This window comes from Hemiscyllium ocellatum, chromosome 11 (assembly GCF_020745735.1).
Source record: "Hemiscyllium ocellatum isolate sHemOce1 chromosome 11, sHemOce1.pat.X.cur, whole genome shotgun sequence".
NCBI classification, from domain to species: Eukaryota; Metazoa; Chordata; class Chondrichthyes; order Orectolobiformes; family Hemiscylliidae; genus Hemiscyllium; species Hemiscyllium ocellatum.
The window spans coordinates 721228-742126 of NC_083411.1; the positions used below are offsets into that span (position 1 = coordinate 721228).

General features: G+C 44.0%; 2 protein-coding genes across 4 annotated transcripts in view; one reads left to right on the plus strand and one right to left on the minus strand.

Moving 5' to 3' along the window:
* Positions 1-12745, plus strand: part of pabir2 (PABIR family member 2) — a 33767-nt gene extending 21022 nt beyond the window's left edge. The window contains exons 6-10 of the mRNA XM_060832366.1: positions 1825-1917; positions 5475-5563; positions 7117-7181; positions 8166-8262; positions 9814-12745. Coding sequence (XP_060688349.1) covers positions 1825-1917; positions 5475-5563; positions 7117-7181; positions 8166-8262; positions 9814-9994 — 525 coding nt within the window. The 3' untranslated portion in view covers positions 9995-12745. The remainder of the gene's footprint in view (positions 1-1824; positions 1918-5474; positions 5564-7116; positions 7182-8165; positions 8263-9813) is intronic.
* Positions 12680-20899, minus strand: part of mospd1 (motile sperm domain containing 1) — a 41729-nt gene continuing 33509 nt past the window's right edge. For all 3 annotated transcript variants that reach the window (XM_060832369.1, XM_060832370.1, XM_060832367.1), the window contains one exon: positions 12680-15134. In XM_060832369.1, coding sequence (XP_060688352.1) covers positions 15103-15134 — 32 coding nt within the window. In that variant the 3' untranslated portion in view covers positions 12680-15102. The remainder of the gene's footprint in view (positions 15135-20899) is intronic.

Below are 20899 nucleotides of genomic sequence, written 5' to 3' on the forward strand. Positions count from 1 at the left end.
TAGGAATTCTCTGGCTGTTCTCTGTCTGGCTTGTCCTATGATAGTGGTGTTTTCCCAGTCAAATTCATGTTGCTGGTTGTCAGTGTATGGCTACTAGAGATAGCTGGTCGTGTCGTTTTGTGGCTAGCTGATGTTCATGGATGCGGATTATTAGCTGTCTTCCTGTTTGTCCTATATAGTGTTTTGTGCAGTCCTTGCATGGTATTTTGTAAAGTACGTTAGTTTGGCTCATGCTGGGTATTGGGTCCTTTGTTCTAGTGAGTTGTTGTCTGAGCGTGGATGTTGGCTTGTATGCTGTTATGAGTCCTAAGGGTCGCAGTAGTCTGGCTGTCAGTTCTGAGACGCTCCTGACGTATGGTAGAGTGGCTAGTCCTTTTGGTTCTGGCATGTCCTCGTTCCTCGGTCTATCTCTTAGGCATCTGGTGATAAAGTTGCGTGGGTATCCTTTTTTGGCGAGGCAGAGGCAGTTATGCAAAGGTTAGAACATACAGCCATACCACAAATCCAACCCAAACTCTGGATCAGATATGTTGATGACACCTTTGTAATCATCAAAAACACAGATATAGAAAAAACACACTGAATCATCAACGCCACACTCACAGGAATCCGATTCACACGAGAAGAGGAAAAGGATAGCCAACTCCCATTCCTTGACGTGTTAGTAGAGAGAACACCCAACGGAGAATTCACCACAAGGGTACACAGGAAACCAACACACACAGACCAAGTCTTAAACTATGAAAGTAATCACCCCAACACACACAAACGAAGCTGCATCAGGACACTATTCAAAAGGGCCACAACACACTGCAGTACACCAGAACTACGAAAAGAGGAAGAGGAACATCTATACAAGGTATTCGCCAAAAACGGATACCCACGCAACTTTATCACCAGATGCCTAAGAGATAGACCGAGGAACGAGACATGCCACAACCAAAAAGGACTAGCCACTCTACCATACGTCAGGAGCGTCTCAGAACTGACAGCCAGACTACTGCGACCCTTAGGACTCATAACAGCACACAAGCCAACATCCACGCTCAGACAACAACTCACTAGAACAAAGGACCCAATACCCAGCATGAGCCAAACTAACGTAGTTTACAAAATACCATGCAAGGACTGCACAAAACACTATATAGGACAAACAGGAAGACAGCTAACAATCCGCATCCATGAACATCAGCTAGCCACAAAACGACACGACCAGCTATCTCTAGTAGCCATACACTCAGACAACCAGCAACATGAATTTGACTGGGAAAACACCACTATCATAGGACAAGCCAGACAGAGAACAGCCAGAGAATTCCTAGAAGCATGGCATTCATCCCCAAACTCCATCAACAGACACATTGACCTGGACACCATATACAAACCACTACAGCTGAAACTGACACCCGGAAGCGGCAAGAACATCCATCAACAGACACATCGACCTGGACCCCACATACAAATCACTGCAGCTGAAACTGACACCCGGAAGCGGCAAGAACAAACCAATATAAATACCGGAAGAAACATCAAAGCAGCGCTTCACACGAGGCTCCAACAGCACTGATGATGTTCCCTAGCCAGGGAACGAAACGTTTGCAGCAAAAACTTCCAGCTCGGCGAGCAGAACCACAACAATCACCTCAGTGATGCAATCTGTTTAACTTGCTTGTGAGCGGGTGTGTAATGGACAGTTTAATTAATGCACTTATGGGAGTACATAACATACTGCAGTCTGGTTATTGCTGTCTAGTCCAAGTAGAAACTAGAACTCTGTTTAAGGCCTGTCCTTGAGAGTAATCTTCTGTTGTTCTGTTCACTTAGAGTGATAATGACCTGGATAAATCTGCCTCGCCAAAGCGTATTGACTTCATTCCAGTGTCACCAGCTCCATCTCCAACTAGAGGAATCGGGAAGGTAGGAGCTGTTACAGAGAGTAACCTGGACTGATCTGAAAGCAGGAGAAAGTGAGGACTGCAGATGAAAGCAATCAAGTTATCATTTGTCAGGCTTTTTCAAAGAGTTATCCCAGCTGTCTAATGGGGAGTAATTGTAAAGAAACCAAGTCTATTGGAAATTGATCGCACTTATCAGCATAATATTGATCTCAACATTTCCACTGTTCATTGTGCGTGAGTAGAGGTCTGTAGGAGGTTTGCTGAGGGGAAGCAGGGAGATGGGTTGGGGTAGAGATTGCGGTAGTGTGGAAGTCTGGTTGATGGGGCAGGGATAGAGCATGCTATTGGTGTGGGAGAATTGAGGAAGAGGGAGATGGGTGGGGGCACAGGAGGTGTTTGGTGGGGTGGAATTTAGATAACTGCACTCAGGGAAGATGGGGGGAGTTGGCTAGGTGAGTGAGGGAGTTGGTGGGGAGAGGTGGAGAAGGTGGTGGAAGAAGGGGAGAGGGGTTGCGTTTTTGATTAAGGCAAGTATCACAGCAGTAATCAGAAAGGTCATCCAATAGGGCTTTGTGGGTGGAGCTAAGAAATTGGAAGGGGATGGTGACATTATTGGGGTTGTACTATAGGCTCCCAAATAGTTCATGGGAATTAGAGGAACAAATATGCAAGGACACTGGGGAGACTTGCAGAAGCAATAGGGTTGTCATAGTGGGGGATTTTAATTTTCCAAACATAGACTGGGACTGCCAAACTTTTAAGAGCTTAGATGGGGTGGAATTTAAGTGTGTTCAAGAAAGTTTCCTCAAGCAGTATATAGAGGGTCCTACTTGGGTAGGGGCAAAACTTGACCTATTCTTGGGGGGAGATAGGGCAGGATAGGTGACTGAGATGACAGTGGGGAAGCACTTTAGAACCAATGACTATCGATCTATTAATCATAAAATAGTTATGGAGAGGTACAAAACTGGTCCACAGCTTCCATTTCTAAACTGGGGCAAGGTGAATTTTGATGGAATTAGACAGGAGCTTGCAGTGGATAATTGGATTAATTTGTTTGCAGGCAAAGGGACCTCTGACAAGTGGGAGGCCTTTAATCCTGTGAGGGTGAAGGCCAAGGTTGGCAGGAATAGGGAATCCTGGATGACCAGAGATATTGAGGCTTTGACCAGAAAAGAGGAGGAGGAGTGGCTCAGGTACAGGCAGCTGGGGTCAAGATTAGGGTGAATATAAAGAGATACTTTAAGTAGATTAAAGGAAAAAAAGAGAGATTAGGTCTCTCAAGGACCAAAGTGGACATGTATGTGTAAAACCGCAGGAGATGGGCAAGGTTTTCAATGAATATTTTTCTTCTGCGTTTACTGGGAAAGACCTGAAGACTTGGGAACTTGAGGAAATCAGTGGTTATATCTTGGGGACAATCCATATCACAGTAGAAGAGGTGTTGGATGTGTTAGAATGTATGAAGGTGGATAAATCTCCTGGTCCTGACCAGATATATCCAAGAACACTGCAAGAGGCTAGAGACGAAATTGCGGGGCTCTGGCTCATATTTTTGCGTCATCGTTAGCCGTAGTCCTGGAAGACTGGAGGGTAGTGAATGTTGTGCCCTGATTCAAGAAGGACTGCAAAGAAAAGCCTAGGAACTGTAGACCAGGAAGCCTAATGTCTGGTGAGTAAGTTACTTGAGAAGATTCTGAGACAAGATGTACATGCATTTGGAAAGACAGAGTTTGATTAGAAGTAGTTTGTTAAAGTTTTTTGATGAAGTGACCAAGAAGGTTGATGAGGGCAGTGCAGTAGATGTAGTCTATATGGATTTCAGTGAGGCCTTTGATAGCGTCCCATATGACAGGCTGCTCTGGAAGGTGAGATCGCATGGAATCCAGGGTGAGCTGGCAAATTAGATCCACAATTGTCTTGATGGTAGGAAGCAGAGGGTAATGGGGAAGGATGCTTGTTGGACTGGAGGCCTGTGACTAGTGGAGTGCGTCAGGAGTTGGCGCTGGGCCCATTGCTGTTTGTTATCGATATCAATGATTTGGATGGGAATATAGAAAGCATGATTAGTAAGTTTGCCAATGATACTAATACAGGAGGTTTCGTGGATAGTGAGGAAGGTGATCAGAAATTGCAGCAGGACCTTGATCAGCTGGAGAAGTGGGCTGAGAAATGACAACTGGAGATTAATATAGATGTGAGGTCTTGCATTTTGGGAAGTCAAATCAAGGTAGGAGTTTCATGGTGAATGATGGGGCCTTAAGGAAGAACAGAGGGACCTTGGAGTTCAGGTGCATGGCTCTCTGAAAGTGGAGTCCCAGGTAAACAGGTGAAGAAATCTTTTGGTACAATGGCCTTCATCAGTCAGGGTATTGAGTATAGAAGTTGGGAAGTTATGTTGCAGTTGTACAGGATGTTGGTGAGGCTGCACTTGGGAGTATTGTGTTCAGTTTTGGTTGCCTTGTTACAGGAGGGATGGTTTAAACTGGAAAGAGTGCAGAAGAAATTTACAAGCATGTTACCGGGACTCAATGATCTGAGTTATAGGGAGAGGTTGGACAAGCTGGGACTTTTTTCTTTCAAGCGTAGTAGACAGAGGGGGGGATCTTATAGAAGTGTTCAAGATCATGAGAGACATCAATAGGGTGAATGCACTCAGTCTTTTTCCCAGGGTTGGGGAATTGAGGACGAGAGGGCACCAGTTTAAGGTTAAAGGGGAAAGAATAAAAGGGAACCTAAGGGGCAACTTTTTTTACACAGAGGGTGGTACGCATATGGGATGAGCTGCCGGGGAGGTGGTTGAGGCAGGTACATTAACAACATTTAAAAGGCATTTGGACAAATGCATGGATAGGATAGGATTAGAAGGATATGGGCCAAGTGCAGGGAAATGGGGTTAGTGAGGATGGCCATTTTGGTCAGCATGGAGCAGTTTGGGCCAAAGGGCCTGTCTCCGTGCTGCAGGACTCTGACTCTAAACATTTGGATGACTAAGTAGGGTGAATGAGAGAGAGGGAAGCAGTTAGATGGGACAGTGAATCAGATGGTGGGTGGGTGTGAGCCATTGTGCTTTCTAGTGACAGGACATGGGAAAGTTGGGGGGGAGTTGGTGGATTGAGTTGGGACTCCACTGACAGTGCTGCAGCCTGTTGGTGATACACTGCAAAGTCATCCTCAATGACCTGGATACTCTGAAGTGGAATTGATAGGTCGACTTTGAGTGCAATAAGATTCAACCCAATGAAGCATGGCTTTACTGATGGGTGCGAGCATCTTGTACCTGTGTATATTCAGGCATTCAGGCTTTCTGTGGTGGATTTCTGGCCCAGTGGATGTCAGCTTCCTCTTGGTGATTCGCAAATGTTCAAAAAACCCTGCTTACACTTTCATTTGATTAAAAGAAAGGTCCAAATTGATTCTCAAACTTTAAGTCTGCTGTCTCAATTCAACCTTCCTTGTTTTTAAATATATTTCAGTCTCTACGTGTGAAAGCCGTCCTACTCACTGCTGACAGGACTGGATTTTCCCTTGTGGATATTGATAACATGTGACTTTTCTGCCCCCTGCTCCCTACAGCAATGCTTCTCGCCCTCCTTGCAGATCTTTGTGAGCAGTAATGGACTCCCTCCAAGCCCCACCCCCAGCCCAACAAGGAGGTTTGCCACGTGAGTACTCCCTGGGAATGTTGTTGATTCAGAAAAGTTTCTGTGAATCTTGTGGATTTGGTGTGCCCTGAGCTATATTATAATGATGTTTTTAAAGAATTTACTGTCTGGAAATGGGTGTCACTGGCAAGTCTGGCATTCATTGCACATCCGGAGTTATCCGAAATTAGGATACAGCTGAGTGTCCAAGGAACAGAATCACAGAATTTAAGGCCATCTAAATAGAGTTGTCTCTGGGTATTGCTGTTTTTATAGATCTTTCTCTGGATCACTGACATCCCACATACAGAGGAGGACTTGCAAACTTTGTGTTGTACTGGCCGATTTAATTTTAATATTGACAAAGTTAATAGTGTATTTGCAACAAAAAATAAGAAAGATTCATTTACTGGAACATAAAAGTGTAAATACGTTAGAGCATCAGAATCAAAGCCAGACTCTGCTCGCTGCCCCGCTGTCTGCTCGCTGCCCACACTCTCTGCTCGCTGCCCACACTCTCTGCTCGCTGCCCACACTCTCTGCTCGCTGCCCACACTCTCTGCTCGCTGCCCACACTCTCTGCTCGCTGCCCACACTCTCTGCTCACTGCCCACACTCTCTGCTCACTGCCCACACTCTCTGCTCGCTGCCCACACTCTCTGCTCGCTGCCCACACTCTCTGCTCGCTGCCCACACTCTCTGCTCGCTGCCCACACTCTCTGCTCGCTGCCCACACTCTCTGCTCGCTGCCCACACTCTCTGCTCACTGCCCACACTCTCTGCTCACTGCCCACACTCTCTGCTCACTGCCCACACTCTCTGCTCACTGCCCACACTCTCTGCTCACTGCCCACACTCTCTGCTCACTGCCCACACTCTCTGCTCACTGCCCACACTCTCTGCTCACTGCCCACACTCTCTGCTCACTGCCCACACACTGCTGTTGTTTTCAGCTCACTGCCTATTCTCTGCTCACTGCCCCGCACTCTGCTCGCTGCCCGCACTCTCTGCTGACTGTCCCGCTCTCTGCTGACTGCCCCTGTCTGCTTACTGCCGCCCCACCCTGGTTGTCATATGTTTTGTGATATGGAGTATAGGCTTGTGGGCAGTGTGAGTGTAATCAGCTTCTTTAATGAATTCTAACTGCAGTGACTCTCCCCAGTGGAACAGTGGAGATGCGCTCATTTTGTGTGATGTGAGACATCATGGTGGCATATGTTATATGTGCTGCCTTAACCTGTCAAGGAGATTGTCACAAATATGTACATCTAATTGGTTTTGTTATAAAAAGTAGTTTTTATTTAATGATAAAAATCAGTGCTTTTCTGCAGAAGTGAATTTGACAATATTTTCTGCAGGTATCTGAACACTTTACTGGTGTTTGCTGTCCTGTGGCCTTGGGGAACTCCTCAGTTCACAGCCCAAGTGAGACCACTGAAACAGAAATTGTGCTAGTTTTCAGCAGCTGTTGATAGTTGGGTTTTGTTTGTGCCATTGATTACTAAAGGAATGTTTGAAGTTGTTGAATTAGACCTGGTATGGTTTTAAAATGTTGATTTCTGTTGTGATTTCAGTCGGAGGAGCCAGAGCCCAATCAACTGCATCAGGCCGAGTGCACTGGGACCTTTGAAACGCAAAGGTAACCGCTCTGGATAAAATGTTATTTTTCTTTTAAAATACAATTGATTGTCTCTGGATTAAAACAATCCTAGATTTAAATCTCACTTCTACACTGGGTGCAGAATCCAGTCTGACTCCTTCCAAGGAAGTCGTTTTGAGCTGATCGGTGTATTCAAACAATCCCTTGGCACTGTCTCCATAAAAACAGGAGTATCCTTCAGTCAGCTCCATCAAATTCATTAAGTTATCATTTTTGTTATTGCTGGTTGCACTATCTCACTATGTGGAAACGAGTGCCTTGAAATGATGAAAGCTGCAAATACAAATTTTAAAAATCAACTACTGAAGCAGTCCACATCCATATACAGCAAGACCTGGTCTGATATGTTGCAAGCAACATTCACCTCATAAAAGTGCAGCCAATAACCATTTTGAGATGTTTTATGAGATGGTTTTCTGGATTGATACATTGAGGAACCAACTTGAGAAGAAGCCGTGCTAGACTGGGTATTGTGTAATAAGGAAGTAATAATTAGCAATTCAACTGTTTCAGATCCCTGGGGGAAAGTGTGATCAAAGTACGATAGAATTCTTCATTAAAATGGAGAATGACATAGCTGATGCTGAGATTAGGGCCCTAAATTTAAATTGAGGCAACTACAATTGTATGAAGCTTGAGCTGGCTATGATAACTTGGGAAAAATTACTTAAAAGATGTTGGTGATTAAGCAATGGCAAACATTTAGCGATAGAGGAATTGCAACAATTGTTTATTCCTGTCTGGTTCTGTCACTGCACAGCAGTTGTCCTGCAGTGTAGCTCCCTCACTGTTCAGTTGTGGGACTATCAGCCAAGATAGTGCATTCATGTCTCTGGATTGAGTCGTGAACTTTTTTATCTTCTGAATCCAAGGCAAGAGTAATTTCCAATCACAGCTAACCTTTTCTTGCACAGACAAACAATGTCTGTAGCTGTAGCAATTAATGTTTAATTCTAATTCCAGGTGATATGGAGTCTGAAAGCCAACCAAAGCGACTTTTCCAAGGAACTACAAATATGTTGTCCTCTGATGCCACACAATTGCCAGAACTTGGCTCGTGGTGAGAACTCCCATTTGCTTCACTTCATTGCTGCTCTCCGTCAATGTTTCCTGTGTTGTGTGCCTTCATCTGTTGTTTCAAATTATAATTGTGCAAACAAGGAGTAATAGGAGGCCATTCAGCACTGATCCTGCTCCACCAATCAATGCAATCATAGCTCATCTAGTTGTAATTATCTACATTTCCAACCACCTCAATAACTTTTCACATCTGCAAACGTAACCAAAGAACTGCAGATGCTGAAAATCAGAAACAAAAACAGAAAAAGCTAGAAAAACACTGGCAGCGTCTGCGGAGAGAGAAAAAGTTGACCTTACAAGTTAAAGTAATTAGTTTGTGATTCGTCTTTGTCACTTGTGACAGTTTCACAATTTTGACATATTGTAGTCTATTTGCCCACTTCCTTAACCTATTTATATCCTTTTGCTGCGACTTTATGTCCTGTTCACAACTTACTTTTCTACCTATTTTCACTCATAGGTTGTGGGCTTCACTGGCTGGGCTAGCATTGATTGCCATCTCTAGTTGTCATTGGAGTAGCTTGAGTGGCTCACTCAGCCCTTTCAGAGAGTTGTAGTTCTGGCTACAAACAAACAAGGACAGTAGTTTCCTTCCCTTAAGAATATTAGTGAACACAATGGGGTTTAATGACAATCAACAATGATTTGATGATCATCATTAGACATTTAATTTCAGATATGGTGGGATTTGAGTCCAAGTCCCCAGAACACTGCCTGGATCTCTGAATTACTAGGGGTTAGTGACACTACCATTGGGCTTATTGTCTCCTCTAAATTTAGTAAACATATCTTCAGATAAGTAATTTCTGCAAATTTTACATTGTTGTGGTCCCAGAAACTGATTCCTGTGGCATACTATTTGTTACATCTTGTCAACCTGAAAAAAAAATCCATTTATATGCTCTGCTTCCTTTAATCAGCCAACCTTCTACCAAACCAATATCCTGACGCAACACCATGGCCTCTTATTTTCCTCGATAATCTTTGATGTAACATGTTATCAAATGCCTCTTGGAAAGCTTAAATACATCCACTGGCTCCCCTTTATCCATAACATTTGTTAGCTCCTCAGATAGCTCCAGTAGACTAGTCAGATATCCTCTTTGCAAAACGTCATTCCTGTAATATGTGTCTGTTTTATCCCTGTAACATGTACAATCCATCCATTGTCCTTGGGAATTGTGATTTGGAATTCCACATGCAGCCTGTGGTTTCCTTGCTGTTCAGTGTTACATGTTGCATATATGGGAGCACCTTAGCAAAGGAACTGCAACAGTTTCAGGGTGGCCGACAAGCAACATTTCAAGGCTGCTAGGGATGAACAAAGGCATTTTGAGCCCTACTCTTGGAGACTTGCTGAGAGTCAATTGGATGTGATTCGGCAACTTTGCAGGTCGGTTCTGAAGAGGTAATCTCATGCCTGAGAATTACCAACTGGAGTTCTTGCTGCTAAATGCTATTGCACTTCTAAAGTTGTGGCTGAGTTTTTGCTTTCATCATTGCTAATGTTTTTGTTTGCTTTCTCTTTCAGTGCGATTCGAAGTAGCGATCTGTTTCTCAGTCTTTCAACAGACTGCCTGGATGGCAGCAGCAGCAATGGTAGTTCAAGTCAGGATTCACCAGCAAAATCAAGTGCAGTGCGAGAGTCTCCGGTGACGACGTCTGATTTCTGCTCGTCATTCACGGGAGGACCTGGCCTTTCACCAAAGTGACTCTGTCTATTCTAAAGGAATTTTGGAAACAGAGAATTTGGGAACAGAGTCTACATCAAGTATAACCTGGTGTAAACATGTGGTGCCATTAATATATGTAATTGTGTAGAAGAATGTCAGTGTTAATGAACTGGTTGTTGTAATTCTGAGAAATATTTTCTCCCTTCTTAATTTTTCCTTGAAATTGATCATTTATTTTTTGCACCAACTTGGAATCTTGAGAAATTCTGAAATGTCTCCTGCCAGAATTATAAGGTTTTGACTTTTAGTTCTACTTTCACAAGCAGATTCTAAATGCAGCACAAGTTTATCCTTTTCAGATACTTATGGGCTTTACTTTTTATGAATAGCACTAAAAGGAAGTGATTCTTGAATTTATTTTGAAGCTGTTGTTAAATAGATTGCGCTTGACTTAAGCAAGCAAAGCAACCTTGAGCTGGGTGCTGATAGTTTTACTGTAATGGGAGAGGTGGGAGTATGGATTGAAAGCTCTTGATTTCCATTAGTCCTTTTGTACAGATTCTGTTACTTCAGTTATTTCTTTGTTGAATGATTATTGTAGAAGCACCTTTTACAGAGTCTCGCAATTACCTTTATAGTCAGGGTATTTGTGGAGCTATTAACAGACATGTGCATAGTGTAACATACCAGAAGGGAGACTTTGGTCTAATTTAATATAGTGTTTCATAACTCTCTAAGCCACCACCACAACATGACTTGTGTATAGTCCATAGATCCCTATAAAGAGTTTCACTGGCTTTTGGGAAAATAATTTTAGTTAAATAGAGCTGTTTGTTGTTTTCCCACAAACTTTTTTGTGTGTTATTAACTTTTTCTTGCCATGTGTTGTGATAGAATGTTGTATAAACATGTGTTTAATTTTGTGTGTGTTGTTGTTGTTGGACTTACACCTGACTTGCCAGGACTCTGAGAACTGTCTCCTGCTTAACAACATCCTGATTTTTCCACCTTTATGCAAAAAGGCTTCAGAACGAGGAGGAACTGATGGGTGTTTGGTTCTGAAATACTGTATCGAATGAAAATATATATTGTGTATATATAAAAGAATTTTGCAGCATTACTTTTATCCGCATTTGTGAAAATCTTCTAGTGATCGATAATTAATATTAACTGCAGTGTTAAGTTGTCACAAGGCTTGATCATCTTGAGCAGCAGATGCACTGAATCAACTTGTGCATTGTTTCTGTGTTCCAAGGTGGAGTCTGTCTCATGCTTTGGGCACTTCAGTCTTCAATCAGAACCACTAAAGAGGGATGTCACTGACACACAGCCTGCAGATTACAGCTATACACAATATAGGTCAAAGTTTGTGTAAATGCAAGGATGATTACAAGTGAACTCTGGGTCTTGATATTTAACTGTGATCATAATTTCTTCAATAAGTTAAGAATAAATTGGTAAAAAGCAGTGAATAAGAACTGCAGAACAAGAAAAACACAGAGGTTCTCAGGGACTTTGAGTACCTATGAAGCTTATACCTTACCAGTAGCAAAAAACCTGTACCCTGTAAATTCAGTGTTAGAGCTGGTAGCATATATACTCTCAACCTGTCATCCTGATGAGGACAAGTTCTCTCTCCAGTGGAACCACTTTTAGTGCTTTGTTATAATCTGTCAGCCATCCTAGTTTGTTGCTGACCTTCCCGAGGGAGGTCAGTCAAGCCAGAGTCCAAAGGCCCTGCTGGAACTCCTGAAAACTGTTTGCAATCTCGTCTGGTAAAAGGCTGCTGACTTTCACCAGAAAGCTATTCCAGCAGCGCTTTGGAGGTACAATTGGATAGGGAAATTAATAGGTACTAAAAGAATGTACATTAGGGAGTAATTATTATTTACTTTAAATTAGAACTAATTGGATTAGGTTTTGGAATTTATGTTTATACTGGTGAAAGTGAATGCAACATGGAAAAGCATGGATTTCAAAACATTAGAAATGAGAGAATCAAATGGCAACAAAGAGTGATAAACTTAAAACAATCATTATCACATGAGAAAAAAAATATTAGGTAAACTACTGAAACTAAAGGAAGCCAAGTCCCCTGGACCTGATGCTGTGGTTTTGGGCAGGAGGGAACTGCTTGCTATAGTAAATGACTAAATTTAATGCCAACAGCTTCAAGGAATTATTGAGTTCCCCCTTTGTACTTAGTCTAAAAACAAAGTTCTCAACATTAAAAGATTACATTTCCTTAGTGAAAATCTCATCCTTCACATTTTGTTGAGGTCTCCACCTTGTTGCTATATGATCATATGTAATACCTTTATTAAATTAACAGGGTTTATTTATTGTCATTTTAAAAACATTTATATTCCTTAATTCAAGTCACAAAAATAATGACAAGTTAAAGCAGTAATGAGTGATTGGTCACATTCTAGGTCCATTCAATGCAAATCATTTTCTAACTGCCGCAATAGGAACTTTATTGCTTGATGATCCAGTTTATGAGGTAGAAATGCGAGTCTGTATATATTTCATTGCTCATTCGCTGCATGTCCTTTATTTTTCCCTCCCAATTATTTGGTTCTGACCATGTACAATAATGGAATCATATGGATTGTGTGACAGACTGTGGGGTCATGCACTATTTACAAATCCACATCAGTTAAAGGAGTCAGAAATTGTAAAGTGCCATTCTCACAATGGAAAAAACAAAATGTTAAAATCTGTTCTCAAAAATAACTTTATTAAAATGTTTAAATAAATTGTATAAATCATGATGTAAACATTTACAAATTGTCATATTGGTACTTTTTTTAAAAACATAAATGACATTGAAACAGAAAATCTTCAGATGTCTGTTTACACAGCAACATTTTATTCACCCATGAGTTCTCAAAGGGGCAACACCCCTCTAGACTTGTAGTTTGCTCTGTAGGGTAATTCCCGACACCAAGTAGTCAAAATCTGCTTGCTGTATCCGTAACAGTTTAAACACAATTTAACTCATTCAGTAATTCAGAATTTTAATAAGTTGCTTTGCAGAAGACCTGACAATTGTTTAAAACAATTTCTTTTTAAATACATTTATTTTTTGTTGTGTGGAGCAGCCTTGGCAGCTGGGTAATTTCTGTTTGACACAATTCGGCAATTGAGCATCTCTGAGCAAGACAGCCACAAATTTAGATAGGAGCTCCTGCAGGATGGGCTGTTCATTGCTTGCCCTTAGCCCACTGCCTAATAAGTTATAAACTGCCAATTTCATTTATTACCCCTTTTTATTTTGTTTTATTTGAAAAACTGATCATTACAGTATTATCTGACTGGAAGCATTAACCAGTCTCCACGCATTGCAAACTAGTAGCTAAACACCGAATGTTCAGACATTGAAACTGAAATGCTATTTGACTGTGGAAGGTATCACAGTTCCTTGTCTAAAATCCAATTATCCCTTCATTTCAGCTCTTTCTTTATAGACTCTGGAATTAATGCCAGCTGATTTCTGTAGCTGAGTGGAACCAAAGCCCAGCTGTTAAATCTGGAGTTATTCAGTGTGGAAAAAGAGGACACCAGATCCCACTTTGTATCCTCTTCAGGTAGCATTAGTCAATATGAATGCCGTTCATGGATATTTCTGTATAATCCCGGAACAAGTGCGAGATGGATGACCCCTCCAGCAATCTGAGGTTTGATCCAGATTATTAACTGAGCTTTACCAACTTGGAAGGCACCTCATGCAATAATTCAGAACCTTCAAAGACAATCACCGAAGCTGGCATGTTGGCAATCAAGCCTTTCAGAATGGATTCCTTTACATCTGTTAGCAGGTACAGTATATCGTACTAATTTTATACATAGTACTGACTTTCAAAAACCAAATGTACATTAAACCTAATCAGTTAGATACTGTGGAACTATTGCAACAGACCAGAAGGAAAATTAATGTTCTCTTTAAAGTCCACTTCTTCCACTTGAGTGGTGAGGGTCCATTCACTACTGTGTTAATCTATTAGTCATTCAATGTAGACTGAGTGCTTCCAAAAAGAAACATCACAAAGCGCTTTATGACTAATGAAGTAATGTTGAAGTGCTATCATGGGTGTAATGTAGGAATCATGGCAGCCAATGACTATTTGCCTCAAAATCCTGCAAAATGTGTAATAAATGACCAGATATTTACTTTTGGTTCGATTGATTCAAGAAATAATAACTTGGACATTGGGATGAACCCCCCCTGCTCTATTTGAAAAACTCTCACACAATTTGTACCCCACCAGAGGCAATTTAACATTCTGAATGAAAGACATCCTGTGGGCTGAGTGCTCTCAGCACTAACCCTCTGACAGTGCACCACTCCCTCAATACTGATTCTGACAGTGCAACATTCCCTCACTTCTGCATTGGGAAGGTCACCTTGGATTATGTGCTCAACCCTCTGAAATGTGGCTTGAATCCATGACCCTTGACAAGATAGTTGTTTCCACAGAGCCAAAACTGGCACATTGGATTAAACTGAAAATGTGATCAGCATCCTAACTGAAGTTTGACAAGTGCACTTGTTGAAATAAACACAAAAGTTCTAGAATTACAAAGCTGATGCACTAGAACCTGTAGAGAGGAAAAAACAGGTTAAAGTTTTAGATGTGTACCCTTTGTTACTGGAGTAGAAACTGCTTTTGCTCTGTTGAAGTGCATGTTCTTAAGTCAGTGACATGAATACATTTCATAAGGTACAGCCAATCCCTGGCAAAACTCCACAACTTGTGAGTACTCACTGGATTTTCCTCAGGACATCACCTGGGACAGAATGACATGATTGCTAAGCAAAGCTGGACATGAATTAAAAAATAACAAACGTCTATTTAATAAAAGTTACACACATGAAACCATTTATCTAAACATTTTCAGAGCAATTAAAACAAAGCTTATTGATGTGGTGTTTTGCGACAATGTGATTGCAATTTTACAGCTCAAGGTCTTGGATAAACATTAAAATACACAAAGTTCAGATAAATCCATGCTGGTTGCAACAAGTGCTCCTGCTGGAGACCTTCATGTTCTGAAAAATGTAATGTGACTCCATTGGGAAAGCAGCCTGTGCCCCGGATTAACAAATGGATCAGTCCATGCTGGATCTCCTTCACTACTCCTTTTCATGTTCGAAGGATAACCATGGTCACAAGGCCTGAAATAAACAAGATTCTGTTTTTGTTCAGGAAGAGAGTGTGCATTTATACAGCGCCTCATATTCTCAGGACATTCCCACTGACTTTACATTTAATAAAATGCAGCTTGGGTACAGTCACTTCTGCAGGAAAATATGGCTGTCAAGCTGTGCACAGCAGATTCCTCAAGCAGCAAACAAATCAACTGGTCATTGAGCTGTTTGTGTGCTGTGGAGGGATTGAGTTCCAGAGTATATCATCTCCCTCTCCTAATAATATCACTGAATATCTCCACTGTCTGGACTGGGTGACCCAGCTTTAGCTTAACATTTTGTGAAAGGAAGCGTTTGATAAAAATGGTCTGAATTAAGTATTGCTCAGTGTAGGAACCCACAGGGAGATTAAAGTTCTGGATGTAGGTTTGCTCACTGAGCTGGAAGGTCCATTTTCAGACGTTTTGTCACCATATTTGGCTTCACCTGGAGACTCACTGATGATGTTACCTAGTATGGTGAGGTTCTACATCCAGAACCTCAACCTGAGCTACAAATCTTCTCAAAACTCAGGTACATCCCCTCTTGCCTGAATTTAATGTTTTAGAGTAATTGGCTTTCTTGACATATTTTGCAATACACACCAATCACAAAAATCAAGGTGAAACTCGCTGCATGATAAATTAATAATTGGGTTTGATTTGCAATGCAGTTTGGATTTACATTCCAGATGGTAATTACTAAATCTCTCATTGCCTTTCCCAAAGACTCAATGATTTATGGGAGATTTGGGACTTCAACTGTAGCTAAAGCAACTCCCAAGACATTTCAGAAGCAAATACTTGAGATGCAAGAAAATCTGAAATTAAAATACAAAGAGCTGGAAAGACTCGACAAGTCTGGCATCGTCTGTGGAGAGAGACATCCTTGCCCATGTTTATCTTGAATCCATGAGACTTCATGGGGTCCTGAGTCAATGTTGAGGACTCCCAGGTTAACTTCCTTCCAGCTGTATCCCACTGTGCCACCACCTCTGCTGGGTCTGTCCTGCTGGTGAGTCAGGATATATCCAGGGATGGTGCTAGTGCTGTCTGGGACATTGTCTGTTCAAGAAAGGGAGTAGAGACAACCCTGGTAATTATAGACCAGTGAGCCTTACTTCAGTTGTGGGTAAAGTGTTGGAAAAGGTTATAAGAAATAAGATTTATAATCATCTAGAAAGGAATAAGTTGATTAGGGATAGTCAAGACGGTTTTGTGAAGGGTAGGTCATGCCTCACAAACCTTATTGAGTTCTTTGAGAAGATGACCAAACAGGTGGATGAGGTTTAAGCTGGTGATGTGGTGCATACGGATTTCAGTAACGTGTTTGATCAGGTTCCCCGGTTGGCAATTGCACAAAAAATGGAGGCATGGGATTGAGGGTGATTGATGGGAAATGTTCATCCTAGAATTTGGTTACTATTTGGTTACTAGTGCCTGCAACAGTAGTAGACTTTAAGCGCCAACCTTAAGGGCATTTAAATTGTCATTGGATAGGCATATGGATGAAAATGGAATAGTGGAGGATAGATGGGCTTCCAATTGGTTCCACAGGTGCGCGCAACATCAAGGGCCGAAAGGCCTGTACTGCGCTGTAATGTTCTATGTATGATTCCATGAATGTGACTATATCAGGCTATTGCTTGCCTAGTCTGTGGGACAGCACTCCCAATTTTGACACTTGCCTCCAGCTGCTAGTGAGGAAGACTTTGCAGGGTTGACAGTGCTGTTTCTGCTGTTGTCTTTTCTGGTGCATAGGTCAATATCAGGTGATTTGTCTGGTTTCATTTCTTCGAGACTGTAGCAGCTGGTATAAGTGAATGGCTTGCTAGACCATTTCAGAGGGCAGAGTTGAAAAATGTGGTGCTGGAAAAACACAGCAGGCCAGGCAGCTTCCGAGGAGCAGGAGAATCGACGTTTGGGCATAAGCCCTTCTTCAGGAATGAGGCTGGTGTGCCAAGTGGGCTGAGATAAAAGGTAGGGGGGAGGGAATTTGGGGGAGGGGCGTTGGGGATACGATAGATGGAAGGAGGTGAGGGTGAGGGTGATAGGCCAGAGAGGGGGTGTGGGCGGAGAGGTCGGGAAGAAGATTGCAGGACAAGAAGGCGGTGCTGAGTCCGAGGGTTGGGACTGAGATAAGGTGGGGGGGGCGGAAATGAGGAAGCTGGAGAAGCGAGATATCGAGCGTTTCTTCTGCTACCTTCGCCTCTGCGCCTACTTCTTCAACCAGGATTCTCGCACACCCTCTGACGACCCCTTCTCCCACCTCCAACACACCCCATCCACCTGGACGCCCGTGCTGGCCTCTTACCCGTCCTCGATCTCTTCATAGCCAACTACCACCGCAACATTGACCGCCTCAACCTGTCCACCCCCTCACCCACTCCAACCTCTCACCCTCACAACACGCAGCCCTCCACTCCAATCCCAACCTCACCACCAAACCGGCAGACAAGGGAGGCGCGGTGGTAGTTTGGCGCACCAATCTTTACACCGCTGAAACTAGATGCCAACTTGCGGACACCTCCTCCCACTGCTCCCTTAACCATGACCCCACCTCCCACCACCAAACCATCATCTCCCAGACCATCCATAACCTCATCACCTCAGGAGATCTCCCATCCACCGCCTCCAACCTCACAGGCCCACAACCCCGCACCGCCCGTTTCTACCTCCTGCCCAAAATCCACAAACCTGACTGCCCCGGCCAACCCATTGTCTCAGCCTGCTCCTGCCCCACCGAACTCATCTCCCAATACCTCGACACAGTCCTGTCCCACTTAGTCCAAGAACTCCCCACCTATGTTTGGGACACTACCCACGCCCTCCACCTCCTCCTCACTTCCTCAGTCTCCAACGCCTTATCTACACGATGGACATCCAGTCCCTATACACCTCCATCTCCCATCATGAAGGCCTCCAAGCCCTCCGCTTCTTCCTCTCCCGCCGCACCAACCAGTACCCTTCCACTGACACCCTCCTTCGACTGACTGAACTGGTCCTCACCCTGAACCATTCTCCTTCCAATCCTTCCACTTCCTCCAAACCAAAGGAGTAGCCATGTGCACCTGCATGGGCCCCAGCTATGCCTGCCTCTTCATCGGATATGTGGAACAGTCCATCTTCCACAGCTACACTGGCACCACCCCCAACCTTTTCCTCCGCTACATCGATGATTGTATCGGCGCTGCCTCGTGCTCCCACGAGGAGGTTGAACAGTTCATCCACTTTACTAGCACCTTCCATCCCGACGTCAAATTTACCTGGACCATCTCAGACTCCTCCCTCCCCTTCCTAGACCTCTCCATTTCTATCTCGGGCGACCGACTCAACACGGACATTTACTATAAACCGACCGACTCCCACAGCTACCTAGACTACACCTCCTCCCACCCTGCCCCCTGTAAAAACGCCATCCCATATTCCCAATTCCTCCGCCACCATCTGTTCCCAGGAGGACCAGTTCCAGTACCGTACAGCCCAGATGGCCTCCTTCTTCAAAGACTGCAATTTCCCCTCAAACGTGATTGACGATGCCCTCCACCGCATCTCCTCCACTTCCCGCTCCTCCGCCCTTGAGCCCCGCCCCTCCAATTGCCACCAGGACAGAACCCCCCTGGTTCTCACCTACCACCCCACCAGCCTCCATATACCCCTGCCATCATTTCCGCCACTTCCAAACGAATCCCACCACTAAGGATATATTTCCCTCCCCTCCCCTATCAGCGTTCCGGAAAGACCACTCCCTCCGCGATTCCCTCGTCAGGTCCACACCCCCCACCAACCTCCAATCCCGGCACCTTCCCCTGCAACCGCAAGAAATGCAAAACTTGCGCCCACACCTCCCCCCTTACTTTCCTCCAAGGCCCCAAGGGATCCTTCCATATCCGTCGCAAATTCACCTGCACCTCCACACACATCATTTACTGCATCCGCTGCACCCGATGTGGCCTACTCTACATTGGGGAGACAGGCCACCTACTTGTGGAACGTTTCAGGTCACACCTCTGGGACACCTGGACCAACCAACCCAATCGCCCAGTGGCTGAACACTTTAACTCCCCCTCCCACTCCACCAAAGACATGCAGGTCCTTGGCCTCCTCCATCGCCAGACCATGGCAACATGACACCTGGAGGAAGAGCATCTCATCTTCCGCCTAGGAACCCTCCAACCACAAGGGATAAATGCAGATTTCTCCAGCTTCCTCATTTCCCCTACCCCCACCTTATCTTATTCATTTAAGAAAGAGTTGGATAGAGCTCTCAAAGATAGTGGAATCAAGGGTTATGGAGATAAGGCAGGGAACGGATACTGATTAGGAATGATCAGCCATGATCACATTGAATGGCAGTGCAGGCTCAAAGGGCTGAATGGCCTACTCCTGCACCTATTGTCTATATTCCAAATATGCCTGACTACAGCATTATACCGCCTCGGCAGTGCATCCCTGCTCTTGTATTCTAGCTCTCTAGAAAGTTTCTTTCCTAACGGCCACTGAACCTGCATGTTAACCTTAAAGAGAATCCTGAACTAGGACTCCCAAGTCTCTGTGCTTCAGATTTTGGAAGTATTTTCCCACTATTCTTCCCACCGAAGTGCATACCCATATCTTTCCCACATTGTATTCCATCTGCCACTTTTTTGCTCACTTTCCAGGACTGTACAACTCCTTCTGCAGCCTCCCCACTCCCTCAACACTACCTGTCCCTTCACCTACCTTTGTGTCATCTGCAAAAGTAGCAACATTGCCCTCAGTTCCTTCATCCAGATCATTAATGATTAGCGTGAATAGCTGTGGTCCCAACACTGATGTCTGTAGATTCTACTTGAAAAAGACCCCTGGGGGGATCCAAGATGGCGGCGACCCAGCAAGTTTGAGTCTACAGTGCTCTTCCCAAGACTTGGGCAAAGTGGATCACCCACCCCCACTACACTCACCAAATCATTTAAAATAGTTTTTACTTAATGTAATTAGTTGTTTAGTATTGAATTTAAACAATTTAATCCCCAGTAAAACTGACTAAAGGAAAGGGAGCCTGCAGCTCTCAGCAAACAGGAACCCCTCCCCCACCCTCTCCAGCTGCAGCAGAGGCGTCCACAGCCGCCCCGGGAACTGACCTACAGTGGTGAGCCCGTGGAAATAATCACCAAACTCGAAGCGAAGATCGACACTTTTATTGCAGAGTCCCAAAGCCGATGGGACTCACTCTCGGCCGCGCTGCAGAAGCACGACCGAGACATTAAGCAAATTAAGCGCTGAGTTGGAGGGGCGGAGCTAAAGGCCGCAACCTCCGAAACTACAGCGCAATCGGCCGTGGATCGAGTCCGGACTCTCGAACAGCGAGTCCGGACCTTAGAGAATCATATTGACGACCTTGAGAATCGAGGTCGCCAAAAAAAGTATTCATTTGCTGGGCCTTCCCGAATGGGAAAAGGAAGGCCATCTTACAACGTTCCTCGAGCAGTGGCTGCCACAGCTGTTAAACCTGGAGGCTGGATCAGGCCAGGTAAGGGTGGATGGGCCTACCGGGTCGCAATACGCAGGTCCGGCCCAAACAAGCGCCCCCCCACCCGGTCCTGTTCCGGCTGCAGAGCTATAGGGAAAGGCAGATACTCCTAGAAGCCTCTAGAAATCTTGGAAAAGATCCCCAAGCCATGAAGGGTAACGTCAGATCGCCGGAAAAGGCCAAGGAATTTTTAGACTCTCTTAGATAAATTGTAAGAGATAATTGATGTTGGCTTGCTTTCC